This window comes from Morone saxatilis, unplaced genomic scaffold (genome assembly GCF_004916995.1).
Source record: "Morone saxatilis isolate NCDOM2014 unplaced genomic scaffold, NCSU_SB_2.0 Contig5, whole genome shotgun sequence".
Taxonomy (NCBI): Eukaryota; Metazoa; Chordata; class Actinopteri; family Moronidae; genus Morone; species Morone saxatilis.
Window position 1 is genome coordinate 9,538,254 of NW_023340095.1, and position 11,556 is coordinate 9,549,809.

The 11,556-nt window shown below is 39.9% G+C and overlaps 1 protein-coding gene across 1 annotated transcript in view; it reads right to left on the reverse strand.

Annotated features, from left to right (window-relative positions):
- Positions 1–4,031: 4,031 nt before the first annotated feature.
- epha3 (eph receptor A3) overlaps positions 4,032–11,556 on the reverse strand; it is a gene marked incomplete in the record, with an annotated part of 96,882 nt that continues 89,357 nt past the window's right edge. Inside the window, 3 exon segments of the mRNA XM_035676056.1 lie at positions 4,032–6,433; positions 7,809–7,917; positions 10,537–10,692. Of these exon segments, the coding sequence (XP_035531949.1) occupies positions 7,839–7,917; positions 10,537–10,692 (235 nt within the window).

Genomic DNA, 11,556 nt, shown 5'->3' on the forward strand with positions numbered 1-11,556 from the left:
ACTATAAATATAGTGCTTATTTTTGATCATCCTCTATTGAAGTTCCAGCAGGCTACAATAGAAGGTAAAAAGTCTTGCCTGCCTTGTTTAGCTTTGCAGAACCTCATGCATATGAGATTACTGTGCTGTCATGTGCCCACATGGATTGTGCTGTGGGAAAACCCAATCCAACGTGAAAATAGCTAGTCCTAAAAAACAGAAAACAACAAGAAATGCAGAAACATTCTATTAATCTAGTGTTGACAAATCCTGAGGGTGATTTTAAACTTCTGATGAACTTGTGGCAAACACAAACACGATTGTCTTTGCTAGTTTGTCCCACTTGTGACACCTTGGTGACAGTGGTTTTTACCTGGGGTCTAGCTTGATCAAAATACATACCTACCTGTACTTTCCACTTAAAAAGACAAAATATGTTGTAGGTGTCTCTCCACCGTACCACCACTGGTGAGGAGGCTGTGATGACTGCGTCACTTTCCCTTTGTGAAGACACCATTTGTTAAAGTGACAGAATCGGTCGGAGCACTGCAGTCCTGGGACCTGTGTGTGTGCTGTGATGATAACACTGTATGTTACTTTGGTAATACAATGATTGAAGTGTCAGTGTGTGCTTAGGTTCCTTAGAGAGCACAGACATTACAAAGCCAACAACCAACATCCATCTATCTTTGTATGTGTGCACGTGTACATGTGTGTACTGGAGAGTATTGTGACAGCTTAGTGCTCCCTGCAGTGTACATGTGTACTTACAAGATCCTCTTTGTGTCAGCAATGCCTCTCTTTGTGTGTGTTCTTGCACATTCTGCACAACACTGGAGGGGGAAAGCCCTAATTCCTCCACAATATCCTGCTGCAGAAAGATAAACATGGTTTGCAACAAAGATAATTACCACATGACATTCTGGTCCTTTATCAGTGAACTTTGAACCCAGGAAGTGAGCTTACGAGGATGGCATTCTCACAGCAGGCCGCTGAACGGAGCAGTATGAGTTTGCAACATGGCGTCAGGCCCTGCGAAGCAGCTGCACACAGCTGGAGGCCAGTTTTTACCAGGAACCGAGAGGGAAGAGAGGGAGGAGATAGAGGGATGAGGCCAAGGAGCAGGCTTCAAAGTTAGGAGACATCACTACATGGGGAGGATGGGATATGGGCCACTGTCCTGCTCTTTCTCAAAAAAAGAATCAAGTGCATTTCATCAGCTATGTGAACTGAAATGCTTTAAAAAATACGGAAAGTAGAAAATAAAAAGTGACTTTCAAGAACTGACTAGAATTACAGTTATTTTGTGGAATCTTATGATAACTATATTTCCTGCTTTGTCTAAAAATAACAACAAATAAATGCCAAAATTCTAATTCAAAATATGGAGCCACACTCATGATGGAGGAAACACACACAACAATTCAAAACAGAAAAAACAAACAAAATTGTCATCAGCATAAACTTGAGTAACATCTTTTTTACGCTCTTTTTTCTTGCTTTGGTATGCTGATGGTATGTTATTTACTTAAATAAAATTCAAGTTAAAGGACCAATGTGTACAATTCAGTGGCATCTAGTGGTGAAGTTGCAAACTGCAACCATTTGAATACAGCTCAGCCATCCTTCCAAGTGTTTGTATGGTGTCCATGAAACTCACAAAAAACTCTAAAATCCCTATCTATAAGGTTTGTCCATTCTGGGCTACTGTAGAAACACAGGAATTCTATGAAAGAGGACCCTTCTCACTCTGTAGATAAAAACGTCTCATTATAAGGTAACAAAAACAAAACTGTTTGATTACACACTAATGAAAACCTGTATATTATATTCCATTTCTACCAATAGATCCTGCTAAATGTGACACACTGGTCCTAGTAAAACTGTCAGTGATGGTGAAATCCGAGCCCATGTAGAAACAGTCTCAGTGTCAAAAAATATGGAAAAAGCAGAGCTGTATTTTGGATGATTGCATATTACCCCGGTTCAAAATGGGAAATGAATTTTACACATCATGACTTTGTTTTCTCATTATCATTACTCTCCGAGTGGAACCACACTTTCTGTATCAGTAGCAGCTAGGGGAGTGAATTTCAACAGCACATTGCCAGGCAAGATGATGAATGGTGCTGGTTAATCTTCTCCTGCGTTACTGCATTATCGTGTGCCACTGTTGGAAAAGTTCTTATCTACTCGGACAGAACTGCCACATGCATCATAGTTCTAGCACACCTGCCCTCTATCTTCATGTCTATGGCTCCATCTCCCCTTAACTTTCACTCTCTCTACCTCCCTCACTTCCACCCTTCTTTTGTCTTTCCCATCACCCCTGTCGTTTCAGTACCATGGGGGTTTTTTTTAGATAAAAACAAGACCGAATTGGTGGCATTGTCAAGCATACTGTGTTCATTGTTTCCTGAATTAGGGAGGGCAACGTCCTGTTTTCTCTCTGTGCACATCTGTCTGGGAACATCTGGATAGTGTCAGCCTTTCAACATTGAGCAGAGCGACCATCACTCTTTCCCCTGTCTGACACATCTCATCTCCTCCCAGTCAGCTTAAAAAAAAAAGAAGAGAAAACGCAAGTCTTCCACATTAAAATCACACAACAAATTGACTTTAACAATGGGTGTTCGGAAATAAAATGCTTTATTAAATGTGGCCAGGAGGAACAAAGATGGATTAGAAACAGAGGCGGAGGTGGTTTAGGTGGAAGCTGGTTAACATATGTGGGAGGGTTTGTGGACAAAATGTTGATAGTCCAATCTAGACAGGTAGAGTGAAGCATGGTGTAGAATGTAGAGTACGGTTAGGTTTAAGAACTGAAGTAATACGCACACCTTTATTCTAGGTCTGGGTGGACACCATAGAAAGGATGAGGTCAATTCACATGTTTAATGTTTAATTAAAAATATAATTTAAATTGTGTCCAGATTTTATCCCATATGTAAAAAAAAGAAGAAAGATAAATGGCATTTCATGGTTATTTTCATAAAGGCAGGATTCTGTCTTTTGATGAAATCTGTCAAAGACACCTATGGCAAGGTTCAGTAGGATAGATGTCTGTAAGCATTCAACCACACTCTTACTTAAGCTAAAAAGCTAAACTAAGATAAATGTAATAGATTTTGTTTATACTGTATATGTGCACTTGAAAGTTTCTTTCATTTTGTAATTTTTGCCTTATTCTTTACTGATCTTATTACATTTTTTTTTACTGGGAGTGGATTTTGATCTTTCTTTCCTCGACTTTAAATACTGTATGCTTAACTCAGATGTATATTTATTTTATTTTGTAGACTTATTGTTCAATTTGAATATAAGAAGTAAGGACTATATTAATAGTCAATTCTTAGTGTCTGGACATTCATGGTGAAGACCTTTTTTGGTTATGAATGACCTCTCTATGGACTCCTTCTCCGGTCATGTTGATTGCCCTGTGAACTCAGTGATTTGAAACACCTGTCCTGTACACTATATATGTCAGTCGGATGATTGCTGGCTTTTATCCTGAAGAAAGCAGGATGTGCCAAAAGATTGATCAAAGGAACGTAAAATAAAAAAAAAGATGACATCTGAGTTATGAGTGCTTGACTTTTACTTGCGATCTTTTAAACATATGGACATACGCTTACAGTTAAACTTTATTTTTTGGTGTGCAACATCATCACAAGATAAAATAAAAACACAGGAGCAGGTCTATCATCATCCATTTTTTGGAAAATATTTTGCGAATATTTATTATAAAAATATAAATGTTTCCACTACAAATCATTTTACATTAGTAGACAAGGCCATCTACATTTGCACACGTAAACTCTCACGCAGACATACGGGTCAGTCTTGAGACAGAAGATGAGGGATCTGGATATAGGGTGCATAACAGTATTGCTCTCTCAGATGTCCCAGGTTTATAAAGTAAGTCAAAAACCAAAACACAGACAGCACTGACACATAATTTACTGTATGCTACAAAAAAACATCAACATTGCGCTGTATAATGTTAACCAATAAATAATAATGTAATCATAATTGCCTTTTTATTGTAGAAAAGAAAAAAACAGAGCAGACAAATATAATTCAAAATAAGATAAAATATAATACAGATGGTTTTTGTCTCTTTTTTAATTAAAAATGTTGCACAATTTTTTATTTATTCTTTTATACATACAAACATTTGTACAAAGAAGGATGGCCATGTACATATAGTTGGATCTGTAGCGCTAGTTGCTATCATTAAGATGGTTTACATTATGTACATGCTAATTAGAACACATAGCAGCAACAGCAGCATCCACAGGTAGACCAAGTAACAGAGGACCGACTGACACACTGAACAGGGCTGGGTTTCCCAAAAGCACCAAGATCACCCCTGTCCATTAGATAAGCTTAATCTATAGCCAAGGCAATAACATTTCCATTCAAAGTGCTCAAATATTTTGTACTACAGTAAGTGCTTGGAAGAAGCTTAAAGATAGCATCCTCGTCGTTAAATATCACCCATCCAACAGCACAAAGTACCAAAGTGCCAGTTTAGAAATACTGGGTATATGTTGCACTGAGGGATTAACTGGGTGACATCAAAGCAGGATACTGACATCTTTAAGTCTATACTTCATAGTACAAAGATCATCTAAGTTCTAAGGTGCCTTTAGGAAATCCCATCCTGGACATATGATGCACTAGGATACTATCTCAGAAAGCAATCATTTATTGGAAGTGTTGCATCTCTTTCAGGGCATTTTCACACCTTGTTAGTTAAGGGCAGTGATTAAAAACCCCATGCCCTTATGAAAACACAGAAAAAAGACCAAGACCTTTTTTTTTTTTGAAAAATAAATCAAAACCGGAGCTTTTTGCTTGGTGATCCCACCATAATCCAACCCAACTACAGGAGGCACTCTACTTTTTGCATTAAACACACCAGGATTTAAGAACTAATTTCATACTAGAACAAAGTTCTTTTTTACAGCAAATGTATGCTTTTGTTAATAAGTTATGAATTCAGACCAAAACAAGTGGACCAAAACACCCCTCAGATCAGCAGTGTTGAACTGATCGTACGCAGAGAACAAATCCCACTCCTTAAAAAGAAAGTGATACCTGATGGTGTGCGGGGGTTGATGATGCTGACCTGACCTGATGCTGAAGAAGAAACTCAAGTACAAACTCAATTCTAGTTTAAAACACTTTCCGCACAGCAAGAATGTCTGAAGCAGGCCTGAAAGACACCACTTCATCTTATTTAATGTCTCTTTTTCCTCATATATTTCTGTCTTACAATTTCCCCTTTTCTTTTGCTCCTGTCTCAACCTGCACTCTCAATTCCTTTTCCATTCTCTCGATCTGTTTCCCCTTGTTAGAGAAAGTAGAACAACTGACATATACATCCTGAGATTTCACACAAAGGGCATTGGGTTGAGGGAACGGCACTATAACTGTACAATATATGTTCATAAGCACATAGAACATAGATCTCACCATAAAGAAAATTCTGTGTGTGAAGTGTGTTATGGCCCCTGTACCTTCGAAGCACAGCGTTCAATACATTGTACATGTGACAGACTCATGGTTTCCATACAATGAGACTATTTAACTGATTATCATAATTATTGCTTTTATGTGACATGTCTACTGAATGCAAATGCTATAGGTTAGAGCTACAGAGTAAAATGGCTCGGTTATCGTCTAGGTGTGTCCATACCAGCTCTCATGGATAGAAACAGTAAATGTAGGTAGTTACAACAAAATCTCACACCTCATTAGTCCAAGAAGGGTCCACATCCGGGTGAGCTGCTGCTGTCTGCCATGCTCTTCTACACAAGGCATATCTCAGCCATTTCACCGCCTCGTTCCACAGGCTGCAAGTCAGGCGTGGTGGGAGGAGGCTGTGAGCATGCCCGTCCCCTTTAAACTGTAAAGGGAAGGCAACGCAATCTAGCTTAGCCAATATTGGAGAGCTCCGGCATTATGTTAGTCCAGTCCTTGCCCTATATCCAAGTCCAAGTTTGGATCCCAGGTCTCACTGACCTCCTTGGCTTCATTCTGCGCTCTCTACCCCCCCTATTTGTCTGTAAGGCATCTCAACTTGGGCATGGAGGGACGGAGGGCTGAAGAGTCAGCTAGTTAACTAGCTGGCAGGTCTGCACTGAACTCTTCCCGTTTTCCCTGTCAGGACTTGATATCGTCTTTCAACGAAACAATGAAAGCCCTCATTTGAATCATATCATATTTTTCCTCCATTTCCATCCGTTTCGAGTTCAAATATGAAGCCACCGTGTTAGACTGTGATTAGCAACCACACCGACAGACAGGTCTCTGGTGTTTTTATTTGTTGGGTTCATTTTTTTAAACAGGTACTGGGCCATTCTTGGTGTGGGAATCTAGGGCTTTGAGGCTGCTCACGATCTTCTTCTGCGGTCCTACGATAGTCACTCCAACCTTTTTCAGATCCCTGGTTTGGGAAGGAGAGGGGGGGAGAGAGAGAGAGCGGGAGAAAGAAGTGGGGGAAGACACAATCAGGGGGAAAGATGTTACAGAGGGAGAGATGGGAGAAAAAAAGATGGAAAGTGTGCGTTAGAGTTGGAGGATGTGACACCCATGTGACATTTAATGACATGCTCCCAGTGCTGTTCCCTTCACTTTCCAATTCATCTGTCATTCACAAAGGACTGCATTTCCCAGAAGGCCACTGGGCTCGGGTGTTGCCTCCACTCTCCATCACTACCAAACAGGGAGGTGGACCTAAGGGGTTACACTGACAGCTGCTAATATGACCCTGTCAGTGGAGGAAACAGTGGCATACTAAGGCCACAGTGGCATAAAAGACCTAGTTTCCTGCATTGCACTGAACTGGATTTCTTTGACAGGGTAGGTTTGTGGAGAGGAGGAGCACTGGTACATGTGTAGGATATTACACTCTGATTCAGATAAATCTGTTTACTTGTTAATTAGAAGCTCTTAAAAGATTAGTTACATGCATTCAAGTGTAAGAAAAGACCATTTGTATAGGAAGACTATTTAGAGCTACAGCATCAGTTTCACATCAGATACACACAGTAGTTAGTCAGCTCCATTAGACAATCAAGCCCTTTTTGAGACATACAGTGCCAATAACCTTAAAATACATATTATATACAGAGCACTACACACATCATTGATATTACAGTTCAAAAGAAGTCACAGTGCATGTTAGGACTCATCGCTTCTGCTCATCTAGTAGTATAATAACAATGGTATTGTATTAGTAAAAGCGGTGGGGTTGAAGCCAAAGTGGTGGCATTACTACAACATACACTTCTCAGCCATTGAGACATTTTAGTGTTATTTGAAAATGGACGCAGTAAGGTTTGTATTATTGAGATGCAAGCAAGAGTATTTATTTCTCCAAAGCAGTCAAATTAGCAGACATTTAGACATGTCCTGACAAGCCAGAAACTGAGAGTGACAAAAATCACAAGGTTGCTTCACTCTGTGCTACAATATAAAGGGATAGTTAACTCAAATTAAGTAATTATTTAAATGTAAACTTTACAATTTATTGTTTACAATGAACAAGACCAAAGGAGTTTTTGCCTTTTTTTGCACTAACAAACAGCATCAGTATGCCACAATGTGGCTAGGTTTCCATAATTATGGTGTCAGACTCTATAACAGTGTTTGTATATGTTTAAATTAGTTATAGCTTGTAGTTAACTTACAGCTATTTAGTAATAACTAACTAATAACTAACTATCCCTTTAAAAGCCAGACAAGTGAGAGCCCCATCAGTGGTTCTAGAAGTAGGTTACTGCTCCCAGGCGGGGCTTAGGTCTTGGTCCTCCACCCACCATCCAAAGGAGGCGGAGAGGAGCTGGGCGTTAAAGAGTGGTGATTCCCATGGATGGCTCCCATTCTGGGCAAGTGGCCGGTGTGACGTGGACCTCCGTCAGAACCACTCTACTGAGACACAGCCAGGCCCGGCAACATTAATACTTTAAACTTGATTGATCATCATCAATACGTGCTTTCGCTAAAATTGTATTTAAACCACATTTTACCTGTGAAAAAAATCAAACTAAATCACATACTTATACAGTGTAAAACAGATACAGGAAAGGAAAATACTCTGAACCATGGACATAATGGATGTATGTTTACACACGGGAGTGTAAACATTGTATGACCTCAAAATATACAGAAAATGTATTGGTCAGTAGCAATGAGTGTAAACATCTTCCTCATTTTAATCAGATGGGCCTTTTTTATGCAAGTAAAGCCACATGAATCATCTCAAGAACACAGTGATAATAATAATAATACAATATGTGAGGTATGATTATTAATCACACTAATATAAACACTTAAAGAAACACAGACAGTTAAAAATATTCCCATCATTCAGAGCAAAACTTCTGCAGAGTATTCTGTCTTCAGTGTAGTTACACTTGAACACAAGAAAGAGGATGCTGGGTAGTTCAGAGTATGACAAGGTTTTCCTGTACCAGGAAGGATTTGATATACCGGTCCTGATTGAGGCCTGGAATCCTGTAGACTGTACTAGACCATATGTGGTTGTACAAGAAAATGTCAGTGTTTTCTCACTTCAGATTGCTTGTATAGCAGTTTAGGTCAAGTTCATCACTTCCTCAGTCAAATACCTGAAATGAACTTTGCATGCACTCTATCCAGATGAAGAAAATAGTCCAAATGATGCAGTATTTCCTAGTCAATCCATTCTAGTCTTGAAAAAAAGGACTTCAATTACTCCGGCAGATGAGTCAGCAAACTGCAGCCAAGTATGATTACTGTTCCTCAGAGGTCAGAGCATTGCCAAGCCTTGTGCTGAATATCAAGGACTAGATTAAGACTGTACAGATCAATAGAGCAATCCATATTGAGCAATGCATCGTCTCAGCCAAGTTTGCTAGCCTTGTAGCTGAGCTAGCCTTAGGTGCCTTAACTTCAGCCTTCAGTGGATTAATACTACAGTGATCCAATTTAGCATCTAGCTACGAAAAAAGTAACATAGACCAATAGGATTTCTTTAGCGAAGTTACTCCCTTGCAGTTTGTCTGCGACGTATTTGTCAATACCTAATGTGGATTTCTAGGCAGTCTGCAGTGTAAGCTTTTTTGTTTAATAACATGTTGACTGAAGGGAACTTTTCATTGATTAAACATATTCATGGAATAAAGGGCATGAGAAATGTCAGGAGAAAAAATACATATTTTGTGTAGTATCTCTGAGACAAACAAGAATGAGTAAGAAATCCTCATTAAAAAGTCTCATTATTAATATTATCCCATAAATGTTGCACTCTTAAAACTGTAGCTGTATTTCTAGAATAATAACTTCTATATTTTAGTCAGTCAGTGAAACTTATAGCTGCCAAAGTGGGAAGTTGCATCTGGTGAAGATTTGACCTCTTTTCCCAGAGTCTGTCCACGCCACAATTCATCATAATTTAAGAAGGACAAACATTGCTTCTTTCTAACATATTAAAGATCAAGGATCAAGGTAATTTTTCTGTCATTATACAACACAAGGTTGCAAAATTAAACAACAAGCCGAACACCGGTAATGACAGCCATTTTGGTATTGACAGGAGTTACTGCCTGCTGCAGCACTGACCACCACTCCCCAGCAGCCCCCGCTGCTGCCATCACCACAGTGAATGGCTGCTTTGATCACAATGATTAGAAATGTCCAATTATTTACCCAGGCACATTCCACATCAATTAAACGAGCAGCAGGCCAACAGAGGGAGGGAGAAAGGAGAGAAAGGCAGGGAAATAAGACAGAGAAAAAAAAATTGCCAAATATACATTTATATAAAACCAGTAAGCTGTCTTTAATTTCCCAGAGTAGCTGCACTCTCAACTGTTAGTCTAAAGGAGGATCGCTTAGAAGTTGTAGGTTTTACAAACATGTATTTTAGAAGTGACAAATAGGTGGGGATTGGTGGAACAGTGACTAACCAGACTTTGTCATATGTTCAGTGTTACACAGGTCAACATACTGTAGTCCTGCAATGTGTGCTCTGGATTTTGTTCCAAACTATTTTCTGACAGTCTTTGCTTGATCTTTGCTTTGTTTTTCAATGCTTCACAGTAAAGAGAGTGCCATGCATACCTATTTGACAGCTATGCCTTTTTTGCTGTTTCCAAGGCTCCCCTCTCTCTCCTCTTTTATCTTGTCAAATCTCCCCTTTCATTCTCTCCCTCAATAGTTTCTCTCTTTTCCCCTCTCCCTTATGGAACTCACTCCTCTCCTCTCTTTCTTTCTCTCTTTTAATGCTCTCACCTTCTCCTGCTGTGGTCATACTTGCAACATTGAGAGCATGGCTAAAGGCCTGTCATTATGGATTACCATGACCCTCATCTGGACACCTTTAGTAAGGGCTCTATAGCTTCCTTTACTTACTGAGAACAAGAGTATGTGTGTGTGTGTGTGTTCTTCACCAAGAGCCTCTTCAAATTCCTGGGCCCTGCCACGGGTACTGGGGCCCTGTAAACACTGCTGACATGAATAGGCAGAGTAGCTTAGTGTGTGTGTCTGTGTGTTTGGTTGTCTTACTCTGTGGAGGTCTTGGCCAGGGTGTCACAGGAGCTGTAGCTGACCCCAGAGAAGGCCTCCTTACAGGGCAAGGTCCTCATTCCATCCATCCAGTCACCCATCGTCCCCATCGAGGGAACCTCAGAACTGCTCCTGTCCAACAACAAGTTGGCTGGCCTGAGAGGACACAGGATGAGAAACAGTGAAAAAAAATATATAAATAAAGAATGAATAAACCGTGGGGAACGATCTGTAACATAAGGGTTTATGGCATAGTTTCAGGAACACAAAGGCATTAGCGTCACCCAGATCATCAGCTGACATTTACACAACAACTTGGTTTTTGAAATATCTATTTCCATTAACTCCATTTACTACTGCACTCAAAACTGCTTTCTGTTAGCCACCTCTTGTGCAGCAATTTATTACACTATGTACAGAGTTGGTATTAGGCATATAGGCTCTGATCGTGCCACTCCCCAGAAGAAGTCAGCAAAACTGGAATGGGGAGTGAGGAAAAGAAACGTCCTACCCAGGGAACTCAAAGCCTACAGGTGGACACGATGGGGGGAAGAGCTCCTGAAATGCTAAATGCGCAGCAGCATTTAGCAGCAGTAGTGTTGCAGGACTATTTGCAGTGAAGCAAAAAAAAAAAAGAAGAAAGCACTGTCAGCAAAAAGACTGCCTTAAGAAAGGCTCAGACTACATGGGTTTTAAAATCCTGACCGATATTGAAATCGAGTTACATCACATTAAGGAGAAACTTCACATATTCTCTTTCTCTCTAATCTCACAACATGCACACACTACAAGATTTGAATATAAAGGTTCATCACACACTACAGGATATTAAGATTATTGTGCCAAAGGGAGCAATGGACCACTTTCCGTGATCTCATGGTGAAGCAGACGTAAACAAAATGGAGAATGATGAGGAACAACTTTCTATAGCAATGTTACTGCTCTGCAGAGACGCGGTCTACGCTGGTTGTCTATTCCCCAGCGAGAACTGGAGTTTTTTAATATCTGTCAACAGTAGTA